This window comes from Pseudophryne corroboree, chromosome 12 (assembly GCF_028390025.1).
Source record: "Pseudophryne corroboree isolate aPseCor3 chromosome 12, aPseCor3.hap2, whole genome shotgun sequence".
NCBI lineage: Eukaryota > Metazoa > Chordata > Amphibia > Anura > Myobatrachidae > Pseudophryne > Pseudophryne corroboree.
Window position 1 is genome coordinate 149,771,794 of NC_086455.1, and position 26,439 is coordinate 149,798,232.

A 26,439-nucleotide genomic window follows, 5' to 3' on the forward strand; every position below is an offset into this window, starting at 1 on the left:
TATGTGTACTGCTGGTCACCAAAATGCTGCACTGTCCTACTATATACTGCTCACAATAATGCAGCACAGAGATAGTATACTTGACACAGAGCTGCAAGATACAGCAATGGCCTACTGTACTGTACTACTGTAATTATATACTGGTGGTCCCCAGTCCCCACAATGCAGCACACTGAGCACAGATATTTGCAGCACACTGAGCACAGATATGGAGCGTTTTCAGGCAGAGAATGTAGATATTTTCAGCACACTGAGCACAGATATTTGCAGCACACTGAGCACAGATATTTGCAGCACACTGAGCACAGATTGCTGAGCTATTCAGGCAGAGAATGCAGCCACGTCCTCTTCGTTCAATCTCCAATGCACGAGTGAAAATGGCGGCGACGCGCGGCTCTTTATATAGAATACGAATCTCGTGAGAATCCGACAGCGGGATGATGACGTTCGTCCGCGTTCGGATTAACCAAGCAAGGCTGGAAGATCCGAAGCTGCCTCGGACCCGTGTAAAATAGGTGAAGTTCGGGGGTTCGGATCTCGGAGAACCGAACCCGCTCATCTCTAATTTTAACCCTTATTTTTCTCTTTACAGGTGCCACTAGAATTACCACATTACACATAGCGCTCAACTTTCTGTTTTATATTTATGTATTTATATTGAGCAGCTTGTCCACATTGATATAAGCGCAGTGCACACGTTTTTTTCTGCCGAGACTGACTGAAGTGGAATGGGGAGCTTGGGCATACTCAATTTAAAGACTTGTTATTTCTTTTATGTGTATTTTACTCAGTGTATCCTCTGAAATAGTCAACCTTCTTCTAGGATATGTTCCTCTGTGGAAGCTGCAATTTAGGAGTGGCCTCAATGTCCTCCTTACTCTGGATCCCATGTCATCTACAGCAGAAATGTTTAAGTTCTCATCCCATTGTCGCTCATTCGCTAGCAACCTAGGATTGTGCCGTCAAATGTTTTGGCATTGCGCCTTCTCCTAATTCTATAATTCCCATTTTTTATGACCTAATCTTTCCTATGTGTTCAAACATTAGGAATTAAGGGCCTAATTCAAGTTTGATTGCAAAAGCAAAATCTTCCTGTAATGGGCAAAACCATGTGCACTGCAGGTGGGGCAGATATAACATGTGCAGAGAGAGTTAGATTTGGGCGGGTTATATTGTTTCTGTGTAGGGTAAATACTGGATGCTTTATTTTTACACTGCAATTAAGATTTCAGTTTTAACACACCCCACCCAAATCTAACTCTCTTTGCACATGTTATATCTGCCCCACCTGCACTGAACATGGTTTAGCCCACTAGAGGAAGTTTTGCTTTTGCGATCAACCTTGAATTAGGCCCTAAATAAATAAAATTCCAGAAAGAATTGCGATAATGACAAGTGATGATCTGGATATTGTGGCTATTATGGAGTCATGGTGCAATGAGAATCATGACTTGGACATACAGTAGCTATGCCTGGATATAATTTATTTAGTAAGGACAGAGTGGGAAGAATCAGAGAATGGGGTTGCAATGGATATGAAAATTGAAAACACGCACAAATACAACTATAATGGAAAATATTGAAGATAAAACTGAGGCCCTTTTGGTGACCACAGAAACGGGGGAGTTATTGGCAGTCATGGACTGTTTGATGGAGATGTTGGGAGTGCTGGCAAAAGCACAGTAAAACATGGCACCAGCGTCTCAATTACGGCTCCAATTCTGGGCAACCATATTGTTACTCAGGGAGTTGATTATTGAAGGATCTGCAACTGCTGCTACAGCATTAGTATATAATCGCATATTTGCTGAATACACATTCAAATACTGGGCCTAATTCAGACCTGGTCATTGCAACGGCAGCGATTGGAGGCTGAAGCACTATGCCATGTGCGCGCGCACACAGTGAGATGCAAAGGCATCTCATATGTTGGATTACCTCAGTCTGATTGACAGGCAGAGTTGGTTGCGGGGCAGTCGGGGGCATATCAACTGTGTTGGGACAACGCATTCGTGTCCGGACTGTTTGCAGTCAAAAACATGGCAGGTGCGAAAGCATCGCCACTGTGCAATGCTTTTGCATGTCTGTGGTGGGGTAGGGCCTGACATACAGGGCGGACTAGCCCTGTGGTGGGTGTCCCCCCGCTTGCCTAAGATTTTGATCGTATATGTGCGTTTTTTTGCACATCTACGAGCAGGTCTGAATTAGGCCCACTATACATTACCGTACATCCCTGAATCAGACTTAAAATACATAGACATAACAAAGGTGACAATAATTAAAGCAAAAAAAAAGGTTTTAGTTTTCATATGGGGCAGTCACAGAACATTTGCATTGAATCATACATCAAAACGGGCAGTCAGGATGCTGGAAGTCATGTGACCTATGCCAGAATCCTGACATCACTCGGAATCCTGGCACCAGAACATCGACTGCCAGTATCCTGGAGGTCAGTATCCAGGTCACTGTGGGGGGTTAGGGCCCATGGGGGGTTAGGGTTAGGCACTAGAGGAGTGGGTTAGCCTTTGCCGCCACCCTCTGACTCTTAGCCCTAGCCAAACTTGTCCCTGGTGTCTTAGCCCTAGCTGCCACCTTCTGAATCTTAGCCCTAGCTGTCATCCCAGGTGGGTTAGGGTAGGGGACAGGGGAGGAGTAAAATAATGACCCCATCCCCTTTTGACATTCTCATGGTCGGGATGGCGGTGTTTCTCATGTGACCCCCAGCATCCCGGTCACCGATATTCTGTATCACACCCATCAGTGGTTCTCAAACTGTGGGTCGTACCATCTCAGCATAGAGTTGCAACTAATGATCTGATCTCTCAGCCAGTTAACCGAGGAGTCTGAAAAATCAGTTATATTGTCATCAGGCAGCTCCATCCCCAACTCAAGCCAGTGCTCTGCCTCTCCTGTCCTGCCACAAGCAGAGTTCACTTCTGACTCCCCCATCTACATGCAAATTTCCACAGAGGGCACGCGACTGGCAGTGAGGGTGCTTCTGGGGATTCTGAGCTATAGGAAACTTACAGATGAAACAGGCAGCCAGCAGGGGACCGCAGTCAGACTCAGAGGAGCTAGCTCACAGAAAGCAGGATTCTGAGTCTGTGAAGAATCTCTCATAAGTAAGTGCAGCATGGGGAGGGGGGCCATTCAGAGGTGGCAGGGTGAGGGGTTCTGGGAAGCAGCATCAGTGGAGCATGAGGGTGAAGGAGGATATCACTGAGCACAGACTTTATGGGATGCATCTGTGGATGGGTAGAAAAGTGGACAACTCATTAATTATACACCCACTGCCTCTAGTTACCCTCTGCCATCCACTGCCTTCCTCTTCTATCCCCCTGTTCCTCTCTACCACCCACTGTCTCCCTCTGCAATCACCCATTACCCACTGCCTCATCACCCACTGTCTCCCATTGTCTTTCCCTAGTCACCCTCTGACATCCCCTGTCATCCACTGCTTCTCCATGCCAAACTATGCCTCCCTCTGTCACCCACTGACATCCCCTGTCAGGCACTGCCTCCCCCTGCCAACTTATGCCTTCCTCTGCCATTGCCTCTCACCCAGTGTTTCCCCATGCCACCTTCTGCCTCCCCATCATCCTATGCCTCCCTCTGCTTCACCGTAGTTACCAGTTGCCTCTCCCATCACCCACTGCCTCTCTCTAGTCACCCTCTGTCTCACAATGCCATCCCCTTGTCACCCTTTGCCTCCCCCTATAAAGCTCTACCTCTCCCCGCAGCCCTATACACCTTCCTGCCAGCCACTGCCTCAACCTCTCTACTAACCCAACCTCTGTCTCTCCCTACCACCCACTGCCTTTCTCTGTCATGCATTATCTCCATGGTCTCCCACCTGCTACCCTCTGCCTCCCTGTCACCGTTTGCCACCCACTGCCTCTTCACTTCCCTGGTCATCTACTGCCTCCCCATGTCATCTGCTGCCTCCCCCTGTCTCCATGCCACCTCCTAAGCCTTCACAGCAGGTATAAACAACATTTGCATGAATATATAAAAAAACACCTGCAGAGCAGGGACTCCAAAAAGAGCTTGTTCCTGCAATTGTGTAAGAAATGAAATTATCTTATTAGTGGTCACTTCACTTCTGTTTTGTGCCTCTGTAATGCTACTGTTCAAGTGCGGTATGCTGACCACACATGGCGGACATTTTGTGGTAACTTGCTAGGGCTCCTGTAATAATTTTTATTGTCTGTCGGGGTCAGAAAGAAAAAAAGTTTGAGAACCCCTGCAATAGATACTTACAGTGGAAAGTAAAAATGTTTTTTATTGGTAACGGAGATATTCAATAAGAGGGGCACTTTTAATGGAGCATAATTGTGTTCATTACAAAGATTATATAAATGGTACTTTTTCAAATGTGAAATGTTTTTATTGAGAAATGTGTCATGTGCTACAGCCTACATTATTTATACTAGATGCACGAGTATGTGCTACTGCATGTTGTAAGTACTGTACAGGTATGTCTGAGTTACCCCTTAACAGTGGTGCACGCATGGACCTTACATGAACCTGGTATGTACAGTAATGCTTTCCAGATAAGTGTCGTCTAAACACAATATTCTCTTTTCTGTGTATCTTTGTGCTCTTAGTATTTTTTCAAGAATATGAAAGCTGCATAAGTTTCTTATGCAAATGTGTTAGAATTATTAAAACTAAAATCAATAAATTAAGGCACTGAACTATAACCAAATATCCTATACAAGAACCGACCAAGACTTATAAAAAAAATAGGTCAATCCTGAATAGGGCACCTACTGTACACTATCTTAACATAGAACATTGAAAAAGCCAATGCAGGGTTAAATGAATCGTTCTTTTTTTTACCTTGAATAAATAGGGAGCTCAGCACAGAATTCTTACACCTTTATTCATATAGTGAATGGCAAGAATAGCAGTGATTGCAAGAAGAACATTTCACAACAAAATACACCCTTAAAACTGTTCTCTCTAGCAAGGTCCTATTCCCTCGTGTGCTTTTCCTTCCCTCACTTATACCATCATCTCCTCCACACTGGCAAAAACAGCACCAAATCAATGCCATTGGCTGCTTATTTGGTTCTTATGGCTGCTGCTGCAGCAATTCTATAAGCCTTGTCCATACCCTCCAACATTTTACACACAAAAATCGGTACATACTAGGAAAGGTGGCGTGGTCACGCCCCTTTTCCTATACTTTCAATGGAAGTTTGAAGAACCAAAAATCGGTACTGACCATAAAAAAAAGGTACAGTTGGAGGGTATGCTTGTCCATGCACGGCTATGTTTTGTACTGTACAGTAAATCACTTTTTTATTGTTTTGCTCGTACTGTTTCTCTTAAAGTATTATGTAAATATAATAAAAGATAATAATAATAATAATAATAATAATAATCATCATAATAATAATAATACAGGTAGAGTATCCCATATCCAAATATTCCGAAATATGGAATATTCCGAAATACGGCTCAAAGTACACAAACTTTGTTTAATACACAAAGTTATTAAAAAATATTGTATTAAATAACCTTCAGGCTGTGTATATAAGGTGTATATGAAACATAAATGAATTGTGTGAATGTAGACACACTTTGTTTAATGCACAAAGTTATAAAAAATATTGGCTAAAATGACCTTCATGCTGTGTGTATAAGGTGTATATGAAACATAAATGAATTGTGTGAATGTAGACAAACTTTGTTTAATGCACAAAGTTATAAAAAATATTGGCTAAAATGACCTTCAGGCTGTGTGTATAAGGTGTATATGAAACATAAATGAATTGTGTGAATGTAGACACACTTTGTTTAATGCACAAAGTTATAAAAAATATTGGCTAAAATGACCTTCAGGCTGTGTGTATAAGGTGTATATGAAACATAAATGCATTCTGTGCTTAGACTTAGGTCCCATCGCCATGATATCTCATTATGGTATCTAATTATTCCAAAATACGGAAAAATCCCATATCCAAAATAGTTCTGGTCCCAAGCATGTTGGATAAGGGATACTCAACCTGTAATAATAATAATAATAATATATTTGAACACATCGCAATGTATTCATTGAGTTTTAAAAAAAACTCACTTCTTCCTCACTTAAGGAAGATTTATCAAGGCTTGGAGAGAGATTAAGTGGAGAGAGATAAAGTATGAACCATTCCGCTTCTGACTGCTATTTTACAGACTGTGTTTGCAAAATGGCAGTTAGGAACTGATTGATAGTTTATCTCTCTCCAATATCTTTCTCTCAAAGCTTTGATACTGTAAATCTCCCTTTTAGCAACGTACATGCCACCTTTTAAATCTACCTCTCCAGGAGAATGCAATGCACAGTAACAATTATTTTTCCATCAGACAGCATACAATACGTATGTATTTGTTTAAATGCATGCAAATTGGAAAAAAAATCAGAAGCACTTTAATATCAGTGTAGGGTAGAAGGATCTTTATAAACTGTTTAAATAATAGAAAGTAGTCAAAACTTTAAGTGGAAGCAATAATTCTACACATTCTATAGACACTATCGAAGAAAAATCTTGAAGACCAATACATTTAGTACAAACCTTTGGAATATATTTAGTTTATACATAGGTTAAAGTAAATTTGAATAGGTATTCATGAGTTTAAAGCTGTGGAATGAAAAAATATGTCTTGCATAAGGCATTTAGTTTGTTGTCTTGACACAAAAATATCGGTCTACAGTGTAACGGAAAGCCTTCTCCAGCCTCCTATTTCCTTTTATAAGAACCAGAGACTTGAGAATATGAATAATGGCCAAGCTGATGTTTGCAGCATATTGATAGGTATATTTAGAGCTTGGAATAAAGAGTTGAATGACCGCCAGAAAATAAATAATGTCAATTGTCAAGAGCGAGAGGACGGTTTTGGTAGCTTGAACGTGATCTTCTACACTTGGACATTGGAAACCTTGATCATTATGTTGTATTTGTTTCAAATGTCTACAGAGAGAAATTATTATTAGCAGAGCTGTAACAGCGGTGACTGGTATAGGCACACAACTCATTGCTAAGAAAAATCTGCTTGCAGTAGCGTATTCCTTGGCTATCGAAGAACAATGTTCACTAAGAGTGTCATTAGAAATGTTATTCTTTATTGAGATTTCCCATGCAGGAGGAAGAGCCATCAGAAAACATCCAAAGACAATCACAATGTAGATCCATGGAAAGAACTTGGAGAACATCCTCTGAAGATAGATATAGTGCTGTTGGTTACAAATTACGTTTTTTAGACAGTAGTGCACACATAGCAAAGAAGAGAACCAAAGATTGCAGGACATGACAGTCAAAAACAAAACTGCTAAATACTTTTTAGCAGCATCGAAAATCAAAAGTTCATCTAGCACAAACAATACATCCTTGGGTAAAATTGAGAACAGATGCAAAGTACCAAATATACTGAGGCCAAAAATGAGTTGATCAGTTAAGTGAAGTCTTTTGCCATTGGCCAAATCCAAAATATTCACTTTGAAAATGAGTATATTTTCAGGTAGGGATGCCACCATTGCAATTAAGTCAAATGCCAGCACAAATATATTCATAATGTGAGACATCTTGTTAGAATGTATATCAACCTGTCTAGAATTCACTACGACAAGCTTACTAGAAAGTGTGCATCTGCAGTTGAATATACTTTTCATTTTCTTACACTGAATATTATATCACTGGCTCATTAGAATGCAATATGGGGATTACATTTGGTTTGTACTGTACAGGATGCAAATGCAGTCAGAGTACAACACAATATTCCACTGTCGTTTCCAAGATGTTTGGCAAATGTGTGCAGTTTGATATTTGCATTTCAAAAATTGTAGCTTTTACATCCGTCTATCCATCTGCATCTATGAAATATTTATCCTTATTGAAAAATGTAGAATACCACAAGGCCTTTTTATCCAAACAGCAATCTGTCCTTGTGAGGAGTGGCAAAGTAACTCACTTTAGTATTGTAGGCCTAATCCAGACATGTACAGTACATAAAACTGATGTTTACATACAGTACACATCTGATGTTTTCGGATCTGTTCGTGTGCAGAAGCCACACTGCACATGTGGAGATCTGGTGCTGTGACGTCACTCACAGTGCCCAAAATGCTGCAGCGTGATTGGCATGCTGCTGGGGTTTGGGGCAGGCGACAGGCAGCGTTGAAGAAAACGGAGGTCTAGGCCCACTTTTTCAGGGCGTGCTGATGCAAGTGGCACTGTCTTCAGCAACATGATTTTACCAGATATCCTGAATAACCAGAAGGTTACTCAGATGTCCTATGGTCACACAGTTGATCTGATGCTACATCCTCAAATGCAGCAGCATATCACAGAACCTGCAGTGGACATCTTTTAACTCAAGACACCTCTGTGGCTTTTGCATATTTTTGAAACCGATGCTAGGTGGTGAAACGAGTGGACTATGCCACTTCCTGCTGACCATGCATTGGCCTGCCATGTTTCCACTACTAAGGATAACATCACTGGAACCTCTCTCCATTGTGAGTGCAACCAAGGAAGCCCAGACCTCTACTTTCACACCAGCAGTGCCACATGCTGTGAGAACTGCCGGGAGCCTGCTAGCAAGCAGTCAGGCTCTGGGTCCTATTGAGGAATTATACACCTCTACTATAGACAGCAGTGACTCTGTTGTGTTACCACAGACACCTCCAAAGAAGTGTGGCCATGCTTAGATATTACTGGAGACCAGACAAACAAACTAAGTGGTAACTATTACTGCAAAGACCTGACGTGGTTATTTATTAATAATACACATATGGCTGCTTGCATTCATACTATATTCCTATAACAATATTAACTTATTATTAACTAATTAACTGCAACTTATAGGAGACCATTGTGCTCACTTAACCCTTGCTGGGACAGTAGTATAGGGTGTGTCATTACTAAACTAAAGAAAACTTCTCATTTCAAAAAGGCCTGTTTGGATATTACCTCTTTTAAGGCTTCTTTTCTATCTTACATTTTTGTGGGCTACTATCTGTTGGCATGCTTATATGCTTCTTTGGCCATGTACTTATTGTATTAATCTTACTGTACATCTTTATATTTCATTGAAGGAAGACAGAGAGATGTTGATTGTATATAGAGAATTCATCATTTCCATTGTTCATTTTATTTTTGTATGTATATCTCTGTGTATTTTACATGTCTTATATTGATAAACATCAAAGCAAATATTAATGTGCCTGTGTGTCATCACTTAATAGGAAGCAGATATGTTACCTTATACAAACCGCCTTTATCAGAGAGTACCTCAGCGCAGTGATATGTGTGGTGGTGTTTGTGATTTTTATCAAAGCTTAGAACACTTTATTCACTTGCAGCTAGGTACAGTAGCCTCCTCTATTTATTTAATTCTGGTTATACAGCGCCGAATGTGAAGAAAGATTGGCTAGCGCAATTCTCTGTGCATGTATTTTTAAAAATTTTAATGTTATGTTCATCTAAAGTTGGATGAAGTAGTGGCCTGACTACACTAAGAAATTACACATTAGAGAAAAGTGGGGCAGATGTATTAACCTGGAGAAGGCATAAGGAAGTGATAAACCAGTGATATGTGCAAGGTGATAAACACACCAGCCAATCGGCTCCAATATGCAAATCGACAGTTAGGAACTGATTGGCTGGTGGGTTTATCACCTTGCACATATCACTGGTTTATCACTTCCTTATGCCTTCTACAGGTTAATACACCTGCCCCAGTGTTCTTATCTGTACATGTTGCGTTAGATGCAATTTAAATAGCTTCCAACTCAAAATAGAACTAAAGTATTAGCAGCAACAATACCTCAGGCATACAAGTGTGTAGCAGCAATACTATCACTTTTCATACTATAAACTGGAATACATTATTGTGCATTTAGAGGCAGCTATATACTGTACTCAAACATCTATCAATGTGTACCATAATTGTACCCTTAAGTAGCACTTTAGAATACGGTTCAAAATTCTGCTGAGACTGACTCAAGTGGAATAGAGGGCTTGTGCATACCCAATTTCAAGACTTATTACCTTTATGGTATACCAAATGCTGCAGCATAATTGACATGCTGCTAATATTTTGGATGGTGACAGTGCAGCGACAGGCAATTCTGCAGAAAATGTTTTCGGTGTCCTGAAGCCAGTGGCTGTATCCTCAGATGCAGCTTCACTGGCCTCAGCAGCATTATTTCTACCGACATCTCAGATGTCCAGTGGTCATGCAGTTGATCCTTGGATAAAGCAGCAGGTCACATTAGCCTACAGTGGGGCATCTTTTAACTCAAGACGCCTCCTGCAGTTTTGCTCAATTTTGTGCCACCACTGCATACAAAGATGCAGCAGTTGTGTGATTTAGCTTTCACCTCTGAATCAGCTCTTGTTTTTCAACTGTCCATTTTAATATGAAGTTAAGTTAAAGTTGGAAACAGTTCCACTGACTGGACTATGGAATTATACATTAAAGCAGTGGTTCTCAACCTCGGTCCTCAAGTACCCCCAACAGTTCATGTTTTCCAGGTCACCTAGCTGGTGCACAGCTACTCATTGACACATTTTAAAAGACCCACAGGTGGAGCAAATTATTTCACTTGCAATCCTGTGAGGAGACCTGGAAAACATGAACTGTTGGGGGTACTTGAGGATCGCGGTTGAGAACCACTGCATTAAAGTGTTCTTATGTATACATGTTGAGTTAAACGCATCTCAAGAAGCTTCCAGCTCAAAAACAGAGCTACAATATTAGCATCAGGCATAGAACTGTAGCCACAAAGCTACCAATTTTCATGTTATAAACTGGAATATATAAAGGCAGCTATATACAGTAGGTCATCATCATTATGTATGCCACATGCTAGGGGTTCCCAGACTGATGGACTTTGAAAGAGAGATCCTGGCTGATCTTTAGGCATTCTATAACACCCCTACGGCAAACAGTATTGGCCAATGGTATGACTTGAGCTATGTTTGTTATTACTAATAGCACATGCTACCACATGTGCCCTTTAAAATTTGCAATCCCCATTGAACTCTTAGCTTCCTGTATTAGACACAATATGGATATCAATGGAATTAAACAGGGGAAGCCAGAACATAAAATACTGTAGCATTCCGAGTTGATCGCTAGCTGCCGTTGTTCGCTGCGTAGCGATCATTGAAAAAAAGGCTAATCTGCGCATGCGTATGCACCGCAATTCGCACGTGCGTCGTACAGGTACGAAGTCCATTGTGGTTTTGCACTGGTTCTAGTGACGATTCCAATCGCACATCCGAATGCAAGGAGATTGACAGAAAGAGGGCATTTATGGGTGTCAACCGACCATTTTTTGGGAGTGTTTGGAAAAATGCCTGGAAAAAAAATCTGACATCATAACCGTGTCACTCGTTGCAACAATCATCGAACAGGATAAGTAACTACAGGGCTGATCTTGTTTTGCACAAAATGTGTTTGCAGGCGCTCTCTACTGCACAGGCGTTCGCACTACTGCAAAGCGAAAATACACTCCCCCGTGGGCGGCGACTATGCGTTTGCACGGCTGCTAAAAACTGCTAGCGAGCGATCAACTCGGAATGACCCCCATTGTCACCAATTGTCTCAAGATACATTTCCCCTCATGCTTTCTCAATTTAAATTGAACTTTGTTAATATCCACTCCCATTTTTTCTTATGAATAGGCCATATCAATACTATTAAGATGAATGTCCTCCCCAAACTCATATACCTATTTCAAACATTGCCAATTTGGATCACCCTACCATTTTTAAACATTCATCGTTCCTCTGCAGACTAGGAGTTGGCCTTAGTGTCTTTCCTAGTGCCTCCCATTTCTGCTAGAGAGGGTATGATATGGTCTGAACTTTTCTTCATATTTGGTGCCAATGTTCTAAGCTTTACGGTCAAACATACAGAGCCTAGTGCTACCGGCTTTAAGTGTTGACATCCCACTTTCTCCAAAATACTTTCTCTTGATTCAGGGCTTTAGGGATGAGAAAAAATGCTTGAAAGGCCAGATAGGAAAGCAATAGGAAGTGTTTGTCAATTTCTGTTTCTGTTTCCATTGGATTCACATGTCTACTAGAAAGCAGAGTCTATAATGAACTAGAAATTCAACAGACTTTTAGAAAGAAAATAAGATGGGTAATACCATCGATGTTCAATAGATACTCAAAAATTATGCTTGTCCAGCATTTTGGTTTCGAAGTCAAACACAATGCACAATAAATTTAACCCTGGATCTTATTGTATCAGCATAAAATAGCCAAGTTACAGTGCAAATCCTCTTTGTGGTGCCAAACTGTTTCATTTAGCAAAGTGCACCTTGATTTCCAACTACAGTACATTTGGATGGCTGTGATCTGGGAAACAGGAGTTAGGTAAAGCCTCTTCACATTTGTCTAATATATCATACTATTAGTAAATATTACTACAGTATGGTGGTCATTCAGAGTTGTTCGCTCGCTAGCAGTTTTTAGCAGCCGTGCAAACGCTATGCCACCGCCCACTGGGAGTGTAGAACGAAAGGATCGCAGCACGGCTACAATTTTTTTTTGTGCAGTTTCAGATTAGCTCGAAACCTACTCAGTGCTTGCGATCAGATTGTTCAGTTCCTGTTTTGATGTCACAAACACGCCCTGCGTTCGCCCAGCCATGCCTGCGTTTTTCATGACACGCCTGCGTTTTTCCGAACACTCCCTGAAAACGGTCAGTTGACACCCAGAAATGCCCTCTTCCTATCAATCACTCTGCGCCTGCCTGTGCGACTGAATAGCACCGCTAGACCCTGTGTAAAAGCACATCATTTGTTGTAATAGTACGCCGCATGTGCACAATGCGCTGCATACGCATGCGCAGAAGTGCCATTTTTTTGCCTCATTGCTGCACAGCGAACGAATGCAGCTAGCGATCAACTCGGAATGACCCCCTATATTCACAGAAAGAGCTGTAAATGCAACTACTTCTATGATTATTATTTATTTATTCCAGTTGAAAGAAATCTTCTTAGAATGCTTGTGGACACAGTCAACTAAATTTTCTCTAATACATGTTACTGTAAAACAGAAATTTGCTGTTGAATTTTCTTTGACCCTGGAAAATATGTCACACCATCATTAGAATGCAATATAGGGATTACTGTACATGTAATTTATCCAAGATTCAAATGTGTGCAATACAATACTACAGCATCCTGTCCAAGTTATGGTACTTTGCAAGCATTTGTTTTCTGCATTTGCAAAACCAATTTGTTAATTTAAGTATATAAAGCTGAAATACACATACACTGTATCCATGGGGCATTTACCTTAGGGTAAACAAAATTAAAAGATGGGTGAGCCCTTTTACAACAGTGTGCTCTTGTGAAGAGCAGTATAGTAACATCTGTTATTTTTGTATTACAATCATTCTTCTTCTGGCCCGACTGAGAGTTTGACATCAATGTATTTATGCCATTTAAAAATGTACTTTGAATTACGGTGCATAGTGTACCCCAAACTTAGAAACAAATATGGAGTTAAACATACCTGTAACTTGCACATAGGGGGTCATTTCGACCCGATCGCTCACTGCAGTTTCTCACAGCGCAGCGATCGGGTCGGAACTGCGAATGCGCCGGCACCGCAGTGTGCCAGCGCAAGCCAGCCGTCGTTGCCTAGCGATCGCCTCTGATGCAGAGGCGGTCACTGTGTGGAAGGGGGCTGGACGGCGGCATTAAGCCTCCATTTAGGGGGCGCGGTCTGGCCAATGCAGGCGTGTCCGGACCGTTGGGGGGGGTGGGCCGCGGAGGCTGCGTGACATCACACGCAGCCGCTGCGGGCCGGGGAGCGACGAGTAGCTCCCAGCCAGTACGCTAAAGCTGCGCTGGTCGGGAGCTACTCTAGAAGTGCAAAGGCATCGCCGCTGTGCTGGGGGGGGGGGGGGCGGCGGCACTGACATGCGGGGCGGACTAGCCCTGTGCTGGGCATCCCCCCGCATGTCAGTGTGAATGATTGTAGCTATGCTAAATTTAGCACAGCTACGATCAACTCGGAATGACCCCCATAGTCTCCCTGACATCTGAAGAGCAAGACATCATCACAAAGGCATCTAGAGATACAGTAAATCATATGGACCCATCTTTATATATAGGATTATGGAACTAAAGCTGGGCCGAAACTAGGGTTTATGTCACCCGGGGCAAGGCAGTAATTCCCCCACACACCTCCGCCCCCCCCCCCCCCCAAAATAAATAAATAAATAAATAAAAATAAGAAGTTGGAAAAGAAAAGAAAACAACACAACTGTAGACTCTGCCCTTTCAGACATTTTTCAACCATTAAATATTGCCTTTCTGACATAAATGTAATATCCATCCCTTAAAAATATTACAGGTACAGGGCAGGAATCTTTTCTTACCTACTGTATATGGTGGTTTCTCTGTATTGGGGAACCTGCCAATAAATGGATCCTCCCTGGGCAGACGATAACTTCAGTCGGCAGTCGGTATCCACTCATAAAAGTGATCACATGGTCTAGAAGACGTCTGTTTATGTAGGAATATAACCAATGTCACACCATCATACAACAGAAGCCATGTCATTTTTTAAGTTTTTTTAGAATTGGTGTCTTAATAAAGATTATTGTTCCTCAGCCCCTTCCCCAACAGTCTCATCCCACTGCATCTCTCCATAGCCTTAGCTTCCTCCCACCCAGTGTCTCTCCAGCAACCTCAGCTTGCCCCCACCACTTCCTATGTCTCTCCATAGTCTCAGCACAAGAAGACTAATCACACATTGGTCCTCATTTCCGAGTTGATCGCTCGCTAGCTGCTTTTAGCAGCAGTGCAAACGCTAAGCCGCCGCCCTCTGGGAGTGTATCTTAGCTTAGCAGAAGTGCGAACGAAAGGATCGCAGAACAGTGCTGACATTTTTTCAAGCAGTTTCAGAGTAGCTGCAGACCTACTCCTTCCTTGCGATCACTTCAGTCTGTTTAGTTCTTGCTTTGACGTCACAAACACGCCCTGCGTTCGGCCAGCCACTCCCCCGTTTCCCCTGGCACACCTGCGTTTTTTAGCACACTCCCGGAAAACGGTCAGTTACCACCCAGAAACACCCATTTCCTGTCAATCACTCACCGATCAACAGAGCGACAGAAAAGCGTTGCTCGACCTTGTGTGAAACTGCATAATTTTTTTTGAAAGTACGTCGTGTGTGAGCACTGCGGCCCATACGCATGCGCAGAAATGCAGATTTTTAGCCTGATCACTGCGCTGCGAACAACGGCAGCTAGCGATCAACTTGGAATGACCCCCATTGTTCTAATAAGCAGGGCTGAAGCTTAAAGGGAATGGGATCGCCCTGCACAATCTGTGCTGCACACTTAAATGAAAAAAATACACTCCCCTCACTCACCGACTGCATTAAATATCAGTGTCCTCTCCTCACTGATTGCACCGTTACCCCCCATCCCCTGAGAGGAATGAGGCAGGTGTGTACTGTGCATTAGAGGGGATGGAATGATCTATCCATCCATCGATCTATCTATATGTATATGTTGTTGTAAATTATCCAGGCATTTATCCTCTATGTGGTCAAGCAAGTATCGTTATACCTAGGTACAGTATACTCAGGCGCATCTGGCATGAGGTGCTTTAATGAGCAGCTGCCTTATCCTCTATGTGGTACCTTACGTGCTCCGGTGCCCTCTTACTGTATGGCGGCTGGACATGTGTTTGTAAATAAATAAGGCGGAACTCACAAGTCTTTCAACACAAATAAATATATATATATATATATATATATTACAAATAGAAATGGATTCTCGTGGGAGCCAATATGCCTTTTGTATGACAATAATTAAAAGTTTTTATTGTACAGAAACAAACGATATTTATCCTAAGCGTTCGTTATTGACACAACCTTCTAAAAATTCATATAAAACAATATTACAATCTTATACATAAATTACAGTTGGATGTGAGGATTTTACAGCCAGGTGATCAAAGTCAGAACTCGAAATGGATGTATCTCCAACCAGATGCTTGTAATAAGGACTTTGTTAACCAGACGTTGCAAAACCCAACGCGTTTCGTCCGTTAGGACTTCATCAGGGGTTTGGAATCAGTTCTTATAGTAGGAGTAATTACCATTGATTAGAAAGGTTTAGAATATCCAATGATTACATCCAATCACATATTCAATTCGATAAATATAATATCTAGATAGACTTCAAAAAAAATATATATAAATTTGGTTGAAATTAGATGATGTTACGTTCCCTATTTTCAATCAAGAATGGTGGAACCTTATAGTCTACCTCTGTTTATACATGTCACCAAACAGAGAACTTAGGAAAATTTCAAATCCTGAACGAAACTATTCCTTTTTACAGGAACAAGTGCAACCTCACTGAATACCAACTACAGCTGCCTCAGCCCACACAGAGCACCGATGCTTAAGAGGATTTCCAAGCTGGGAAACATTTGGGGGCATGGCCTAATTGCGGGAGGCATGGCCATGCCCCCGTGTGAAAAAAAGTTTATTTACAAAATCTTTGTAGTGCCGTGCAGGGTGTAAAGGCCCAGGGGAGGCCCTGAGCCCCTCAGCCAAAGTCAATTTATGGGGGGAGTGTGATCACCTCCCCACACTACCCGAACATGCTTAGCAGTAGCAACAGCCTCACTGCAGCACAGCACACTGCAGCATGTGCTGTGCTGCCAAGATGAGTGCTTATGCTGCTGCTGCCCAGTAAGGAGGGAGGGGGTAGGGAGTGCGGTGGACCATGGTCTACACCGTGACCTCCATCAGTCCATGGCCCAAGTAATTAGTACCCAATCCCTCTCTCCCTCTCAGCATCACTGCCGACATCCTACAGAGCCACTGTTGTGGGGGTAACGGAGCCTCCGAGAGACATGAGGAGGAGTAGGCAGAGGAGGAGCAGCGCCAGAGACAGGACCTCCTGCAGGTGCTGTGGCAGTGCTGTGGAGGGAATGAGGGCTGTACCTGGCATAATGTGTATAAGGTGCTCTCCTGTGTGGCCTAACGTGTATAAGGGTACTACTATGCAGTATAATCTGACTAATGGACGCCACATTGCAGTATAATGTGACTAACAGACACTTCTGCACAGTGTAATGTGAATAACGACATTACTGTGTGGTGTAATGTGATAATGGACACTACTGTGCGGTTTAATGTGTATAATAGACACTACTATGTTGTGTAGTGTGAATAACAGACACTACTGTGCAGTGTAATGTGGCTACCAGAAACTACTGTGTGGTGTAATGTGACTAACAGACACTACTGTGTGGTGTAATGTGACTAACAGACACTACTGTGTGGTGTAATGTGAATAAATGACACTACTGTGCTGTGTAATGTGAATAACAGACACTACCATGCGGTGTAATGTGACTAACAGACACAGCTGTGTGGTGTAATGTGAATAACGGACACTACTGTGCAGTGTAATGTGAATAATGGACACTACTGTGGGGTGTAATGTGAATAACGGACACTACTGTGGGGTGTAATGTGAATAACGGACAGTACTGTGAGGTGTAATGTGAATAACAGACACTACTGTGTGGTGTAATGTGAATAACAGACACTACTGTGTGGTGTAATGTGACTAACAGACACTACTATGCAGTGTAATGTGAATAACAGACACTACTGTGCTGTGTAATGTGACTAACAGACACTACTGTGGGGTGTAATGTGACTAACAGACTCTACTGTGGGGTGTAATGTGAATAAATGACACTACTCTGCGGTGTAATGTGAATAATGGACACTACTATGGGGTGTAATGTGAATAACAGACACTACTCTGGGGTGTAATGTGAATAACAGACACTACTGTGCGGTGTAATGTGAATAACGGACACTACTGTGCAGTGTACTGTGAATAACGGACACTACTGTGAGGTGCAATGTGAATACCGGACAGTACTGTGAGGTGTAATGTGAATAATGGACACAACTGTGTGGTGTAATGTGAATTGGTACTATTCTGTGGCCCCTATACTTTTTGTGTGCACCTTCAGCGCGCACTGTCCCTGTATTGAGTATAGCGGGCACCAAAGGAAACATTTGCCCTGTGCTTCTCAAGGTCTAGAACTGCCCCTGTCACCAATTTTAAAATATATTTTTCTTTTCAAATGTAACATGCCCCCAATTCAGTATAGAGGAGGTGGCACTGAAACAAACCCTTGCTCCAGGCACCTAGCTACACCTCTGATAAGAGTCACTACTGTGGACATTGTGTATTTGCGATAGTACTGTGTGGCGTAACGTGCATACTATGTGGTGTAATATGAATCAGGGGCACTACGTTTGGGGTAATGGCAATGTGAATAAGTTTGTAATACTATGTGGCGTTATTTGAATTGTGGGTAGCATTGTGGCCGCTCCCCTCCCTTGTGTGACCACACCTCTTTTTGCAGTGCGCACTGTCCCTTTTTTATGGATGGGAGGGCGTAAATTTATCATTTGCAGGGGGGCACCAAACACTCTAGCACTGGCACTGTGTAAATGCATATATATATATATATATATATATATCCTCCATTGATGGCACTCGGTTTATATCAATAACCACTCGGACTACTGCTTGATACCTACCAAGCATTAGTCCGAGTGGTTATTGATATATCCCGAGTGCTGCCATTGGAGGATATGTAACAGGCAGCACGCGGGCTGATGCTGAGGAGGGCATCGGGTACAGTATACTGCCGTTTCCAAAGAGTGACAGAGCTTGGAGTATATATATATATATATATATCTAAAAAAAATATTGAGATTTTTACTGTGTAATACATTTTCAAATTGTTATGCACTCTCTTTATATATAATTTCTTGTATTTGTGTCGAGTAATTTCAGATTACTCCTGGGGAACAGCATACAATTAGTTTTTTAAGTGATCAGCATGTTAGAAGTCTTAATTGGATATTTTAGCTTGCGCCTGTATCAATATTTGTATTTGTGTGTGTGTCACACATCTGTGGTTTATATACATATATATATCTTGCCTATTTGCATGCTGTCATTAAAATAATCCTCCACCATTCTTTGGATGTTGACTGTATAAAATGGAGTCATGGTAGAGATGTTGCTAATTTTGGGCAATTCTTTTAGACCTGACCAGATGTCAAAATGTGTTGTTGACTCTTCAGCATCACCGGTGGATATCTTGGGAAAGCTCAGTTTTTTCATAGCAGCACCAGTTGCCAGAGAAACTGAAGGAGACATTGTTTTCATGTCTGCTGCAGCTTGATATGACAACTTGCTCATCAGGAGCTCTTTGCATCTGTCCATTGGAAAGAAAGACACAGCTTATGACTTATACCTAGGATCAGTACAGTCACCAAAATATATTGATCTGATTTCAAGACATTAATGGACCTTGGATCCTGGCGAAGTAAATAAAGGACTTGATCTACAAGTTCGACAAACTTAGTGAAATTGCTTAATTTCATTCACTCCTTCAGTTTCTGGAGCTGCTTTTTCAAAAGTCTGATTAGGGGAATCACCTGATTCAAGACGGCAGGGTCTGAACTCACTTCACAGGTGACTACTTTGAAGGGTTTCAGCACCTTACACAACACAGAACTTTTTTTCTCCACTGTTATGGAGTAAGGTACATTCCCCCTTTTCCCTTTATTTAATGGCTCATTGTGTTTCTTTAGATGGCTCTTTGCTGTTCTTAAGCATATAAAAGGGGAGAATTACACATTGCTTCATCTGATGGCAGTGCAAATTAAACTATTCCTGCAGGTGCTGCAGGTTTGTAAATGCAGTTGTTGATTGCCGAAAATGGCTTGGAATTTTTCTGGCCACAGACAGCATCTCCTTCAAGCACCTGTCATTTCTTTAAAAATTCTGCACCACCACATTGGTTGTGTGAACAAAGCTGTAATGTCCTCACATTATTTATGGCAGTATCAGAAATCACAAATCCTTAGGAGAGTACAAACGAGGTAAGCCATTTTGCAATGACATTTTTTAATTTTACCAAGAGGTTATCACCAGTATGCCTCTTAGTGAAATTGCTGATACAGAGAGTAGCCTGCCTCTGAATGAGCTGGTACTTGTTAGATGCTGCTGCTATTCTTGCTGCTGAAGGCAATTTACCCGCCCAGTGGGCTGTCACAATCAGTGATGTCAATTGCATTGCTTGCCTTTATGCAGATTGATTGACAGTCAGACCCCATTTGGGGGCGTTGGAGAAGAGTGGTGGCAAAAATGCAGGTGTGTTACTGTCATTTTTGGGGTGTGTTGATGGGTGTACCTGAAAATCCATACTCAAGCAGCCTGCCTCTGTCATCTCTGTTTAGGATTCCATACTGCATTGTAATTTATTTAATCTAGCTGCTGATTATTGAAGGATGTGCATATGTGCTGGCAATTGCTCCGCTGGATATCTCTGTACTTTGTCAGGCTACTAGGTTTTAATTCTGCACATTGTCAATATGCACAATTGCAGCTGCTATCGCCATAGCGTCCGTCAATGAATCAGGCCAGATAATAATAATGTAAAGGCTCTATGTGATAGGTCCAACTTACATGATTTTAGAAGTTTTAATCAAATTTAACCACTTGCCTGGCATGGTGGCATCAGATGCGACCGTGCCTGCAAGTGCTCTATCTGACCTGGTCGCACAGGACGCGACCAGTCAGATAGGGAGTGTTTGCAGCTGCAGGGAAGAGAAACTTCCATCCGCTGCTGCTGTCAGAGGGACCAGAAGGTCCCTCTCCCTCCCTGCACTCTCCCCCTATGTCTGCCGTGCTGTCGATCACTGCTGATCGGTCAGCACAGCAGGATCCCCCCTCTCCAGCGGCTGCAGACAATGGCAGCCGCTGGGGAGGGTAAATGAACCCTCCCAAGCCACCCCAGACCCCCCCTGTATACCTGCAGGCTGTCCCGGCTTTCAAAATGAAAATCGCGATGGTCGCGATATTCCCGATGTTCTGATGGTCGCGATGTTCCCATTCAATGTTTTGATGTTTGAAAAAAATATTTTTTTATTTTTTTTTAAATTTCCTTTTTTTAACTAAAATCATTTGGGATTGGGTTAAAGTCATGTTCTTCACCTAATTCACTCATTAAAAAACTTGACAATTTCGGAGCGGTTTTTGGCGAAATAAATCATCAGTTAAGTGGTTAAAAGAAATCAAGGCACCCTGTAGGATTTGCACACTTGGGATGCGGTCAAGATGCCGCCGGCCGGAATCCTGGCGGTCGAAATAACGACGCCGGAATCCCGACCGCCACAATCCCGACCGCCACAATCCCGACATATTCTCCCTCCGTGGGTGTCTACGACACCCATAGAGGGAGAATATAATAGTGTGCCGAGCGTAGCGAGGCACCGTGCCCGCAGCGTGGCGAGCGAAGCGAGCCCGCAAGGGGCTGCATTCCGCTCGCCAACCCTGTTGGGATTGTGTGGTCGGGATTCCGGTGTCGGTATTTCGACATGGACTAGTTCGACAGGTCAAAAGGTCAACATGAGGTTTTTTTAACCTTTTTTGGTGTTGTTTTCTTCGTAAAGTGACGGGGAACCCCAATTAGTGCACCACGTTTGCTCGCCATGCTTCAGGCAAGGTGCCTTGCTGCGTTCGGCACAGGTTACCGTTCCCAATTGTAGTCCACGTGGATCGTAAAGTCCGAAAAGTTCAAAAATTTATTTTTTTTGAAGAACTCATGTCGACATTTTTGAACTGTTGACCTAGTGCATGTCGACCTAGTGACCCTGTCGACCTAATGACTTTCGCCCTAAGTGGTGTCGACCTAATGACCGTATCCTAGTCCAGTGGCCTCACTTTTAATTCCTGGGAGGCAGCAATTGTTTACACTACCAATTCCATAGCCTAGAGAATAGTGATTGCAATTTTATTTGTATAAAAACATGAAATAGGCCCTATGTACTATGGTGGTCATTCTGAGTTGATCGCAGCCAGCAACTTTTCGCTGCTGCTGCAATCAACTAGTCCACGCCTGTGGGGGAGTGTATTTTAGCTTAGCCGGGCTGCGATCGCTTGTGCAGCCCTGCTAAGCTAAAATACATTTTAAGCAAAACAAGACCAGCCCTGGACATACTTACCCTGTGCGACGATCTCAGTGATGCTGGGGCCGGCTTTGACGTCAGACATCCGCACTCCGTTCTCCTGGACATGCCTGCGTTTTCTTCACCACTCCTCCAAAACGGCTCCAAACGGTCTGGTGACGCCCAGGAACGCCTTCTTTCTGTCAATCTTCTTGCGGTCGGCTCTGCGACCTCTTTCTTCATTGGCTCCAACGTAACCCGGTAACCCCTGTCGCCGGGCAACGACGCCCATGCGCATTGCGGCTGCCGCCATGCGCATTCCAGACCCGTTCGCACCGCAGCGACAAACCGCTGCGTGCGAATGGGTCGGAATGACCCCCAATGTTTTTGATGTCTGTATAGCGACTTTGAGCCCTGCTGGAGAAATGCATAATATAATTAAAATTATTATTATTATTACTATCATCATCATTAATATTATCTTACTGTCTTAAATATTCCCACATCCTTTTTATTCAGGAACATACAACCAATCAGCTACCAGAACAATATATTGTATAGACAATATACATTTGCCCAGGGTTTTTTTTTTTCTTTTAAATGGTTCAGGAGTAGAAAAAGATTGATGAACACAGCAGTTGTTCTCAGTTGGAATTTACAGGTTTTAAGTGTATCTCTATTGTCTTATCCAATTAGTAATTGAATGCTTTAATACATGCAACAATTATACGTCCCTCTGTTTACCACACCATGTAATTCCAAAGGACATTTAGACAACAAACAGAAACTGTTGCATAGAGACACTTGTGCATCCGGTTACCAATTGTTACTGTTTTGGAATATATAATTAATGGGATCACAAGTGTTTTGGGAAATTCCTATTCTGAAAATTCCAGCAAGACACAGAAACAACAGCAATGGTTTATGGTGCAGATTATAGACATTATAATGAACGTATCTTTGCATTATTAAAGATTAGGATATTGATATTATAAACCTTCTTGCATCTGTCAAAATATATATAATATATATATATATATATATAATATAATATATGGGAGGTAGAAATATTAATTTTAGAATTCTGTATATGGTAAATCCATATTGAGCTGCAAGTAGTGGGTGCTACATAGTGCAGATAGATTTAGTTGTGAGTGAGGCACATTGAGAGGATCAAATCTAAATTGCAGTATCAACATTAAGCTGCCCTGTATTTGTATTAACATTTATTTATATGCAAAACAGTCACCTCACGCAATGCAACACAGTTCATGGGCAAAACCAAGAGCTGGACTTGCTCTCAGTTGTATCTTATGCTATGTTATTATCTATCTAAATATCTGTCAGTAGAGATTTAAAACACATGTGATAGTGTGGATATTTATTAAACTAAAGGGAGTGATAGAAAAGCAGGAATATCACCAAATCACTCAGGAGCGGTTCTAGGCATGGGCAAGCAGGGCGGGCGCCCGGGTCACTGTGGCCCATGGGCGCAGTCACCCCGCAGGCACCCTCTGCCCACCCGCACCCAGCATCCCTCTCCCTGGCTGCAGTAGGCGCCGTGGGCTGTGTGGGCGCCGCTGTCAGATGCTAGAGGTAATAATTGACCTCTAGTGTCTGTGCAGCGCTGCTATGGGAGAGACGTCATGAGGTCTCTCCCGTAGAGAGAAGTGGGCGGCCAGAGACGGAGGGCAGCGCAGCAGCGGTTGGGAAGCAGGAGCGGGGCTGGTAAGTAAGTATTGTGTTTTTTTTCTGTGTTTGTAAGCGGCGCTACTGGGGGCACAACTACAGGGGGCAAATCTACTTGGGGCACAACTACAGGGGGCAAATCTACTGGGGGCACAGCTACTGGGGGCACAACTATAGGGGCAAATCTTCTGGGGGCACAACTACTTGGGGCAAATCTACTGGGGGCACAACTACTAGGGGCATAACTATTGGGGCACTACTACTGGAGGCAAATCTACTGGGGGCACAGCTACAGGGGCCATAACTGTGGCCATGCCCCTTCCCTATGAAGCCACACTCCATTGTCATGCATCAACTCTGATTTACCTATCTGGGGGGGTTGAGGGCCAAAGTAAACTTTCGCCCTGGGCACCATAAGGTCTAGAACCGGCCCTGAACTCACTGCATGTATACCAACACTGTTTAGAATGAGGATTGTTATAAGTAACAGTAATACTGCAAGTGTTTTTAGAGTTTTGAGCAACATTGTCTAGGTCGACCACTATTGGTCGACAGTAAGTAGGTCGACATGGTTGCTAGGTCGACAGGGACTCTAGGTTGACATGTACTAGGTCGACATGAGTTTTTAAAAAAATGTTTTCATTTTTTGAACGTTTTCATATTTGACGATCCAAGTGGACTACAATTGGGAACGGTAACCTATGCCGAGCGCAGCAGTAGCAGAGCGAGGCACCTTGCCTGAAGCATGGCGTCGCTTTGCATGCCATGCAAGGGGAGGCGGTGCACTAATTGGGGTTCCCGGTCATTGTATGAAGAAAAAGACAACCCAAAAAACCCCCCAAAAAAATCATTTCGACCTTTTTTCATGTCGACCTAGTACATATCAATCTAGAGTCCCTGTTGACCTAGAAACCATGTCGACCTACTTACTGTTGACAATAGTAATCAACCTAGGCACTGTCGACCAAAGTCTAGTCTTTTCCCTTGGAGATCACAGGGTTAAGAGTGCTTTACCCTCTATACGGACAGAAATTTAATACCAATCAGTTCAATGTACAAATACCATGAGAGAGTAAAAACATCACCCTTATATTTTCACCCATATGGTACCAACCAGTATACTGATTACTTAAGTCATCTGCCCCACCTGCAGTGCACCACTTGTTTAGCTTTTTTAGTTTGCTAACAAACCTGAATAAGGACCTGAATGTCAGTTATACAATGCACATGCAAAGGCTTAAAGCTCAATAAACTGTCAAATGTCCAGTGCCAAAAAAAAGCTACCTGCCGCGTCTTGGGTCACAGCAGCTGCGTGTGATGTCACACAGCTGCCGTGGCCCGCCCTCCCAACAGTCTGGATATGCCTCCGTTGTCCGGACTGCACCCTGCCAACGGCGTTCTAATGCTGTTGGCACGCCCCCTCCTGCACCGCGACTGCCTCTGCCTCCGCTTCTGCAATCACATCCCTGAGATGCTTTTAGCATCTCACTGGGCTCCCAGGGTGCGCACGCACAGTGCGGCAGCTGCGCATGCGCACTCCATAAAATAATTCAGACTGCAATCACCGCCGCTGCAGCGATCCAGTCTGAATTAGCCCCACAGATCCTATTACATGCAATAAGACAAGATGTAAGAAACAAAAGAATTTATCTACTGTATACAGTCCAAGCTAGTATAGGGAGAAGAGAGGACCTTCAGTGGGAATACCCCTACCTTCATTCAGTTAATCATCTTATTTATTGTAAGTAAATTACAAAAGATGGATTATGAAGACCAGTATGACAGAAAACAGCTTATGATCTTTATTGTATTGTGATATCCATTATAATCTTAAATGTGAGATATATCTAAGCACAGGGGCGTAACTAGAACTTTGTGGGCCTTATAGCAAAATTCTGAAAGGGCCCCCCCTACTACATAAAGAGGAGATATAGGGTGACACACTCACTGGGGTAGAGAGGGGTACAGGTTGACACACACAGGTAGAGTAAGGGTACAAGGTGTCAGAAATACAGAGTCACACACTGTGTCATATATGGAGGGGTAGATGGGTACAGGGTGACACACATACAGTGTGGTAGGGAGTGTACAGTGTGTCACCTTGTACAAGGCATAGCTGCTGTGCAATGCTTTTGCACCCTTGCCGGGAGAAGGAGGGCCTGACATGCGGGGTGGACTAGCCCTGTGCTGAGCGTCCCCCAACATTTCAGTGAAACTGATTGTAGATGTGCTAAATTAGCACATCTACGATCAGATCTGAATTACCCCATGTTCACATCACTTAAGCAGTGTAATAGGTAATTAAAAAAAAAAGTTCAAGTAAATAAGTAATACTATTGTATACCATACTTGTTTTTTTGGTACAACTTGTGTATGCTGTACCCCACTGCATTCACATAAATATAAGAACTGAGTCGATAAGGAGCATGATCAGTCAATAGAGAGCAGGAGTAGCAACTAAAGTACTAGCGCCGTGGCTGCTGCCAGTCATGATAGTATTACAACATCTAGTAAAGGTGGTCTGGGGGCAAAAAGTTTAGGAACAGACACTGGAAATCAAAATCTGTCACACTGTTAAAAAAGTGGTAGAGGTGTCACATTGAAAAACAACAATTAGTGTCCACAATAAGAAGACTAAGGCTGAAGAACAAACTGTGTTCAGAAATCCCTGAGGAGAGTGTAGGGGTGTCCACGTTAGCTTGCGTGAGACTGATATTGCTGA

General features: G+C 42.8%; 2 protein-coding genes across 2 annotated transcripts in view; one reads left to right on the forward strand and one right to left on the reverse strand.

Moving 5' to 3' along the window:
* The window catches only part of LOC134981040 (embryonic protein UVS.2-like), a 304,758-nt gene that overhangs the window by 237,252 nt on the left and 41,067 nt on the right, over positions 1-26,439 (forward strand). The gene's annotated exons all lie outside the window — the stretch shown is intronic.
* Positions 6,665-7,570, reverse strand: LOC134979993 (taste receptor type 2 member 40-like). The gene has a single exon (XM_063946591.1). The coding sequence runs from the start codon at positions 7,568-7,570 to the stop codon at positions 6,665-6,667; it is 906 nt and encodes a 301-aa protein (XP_063802661.1).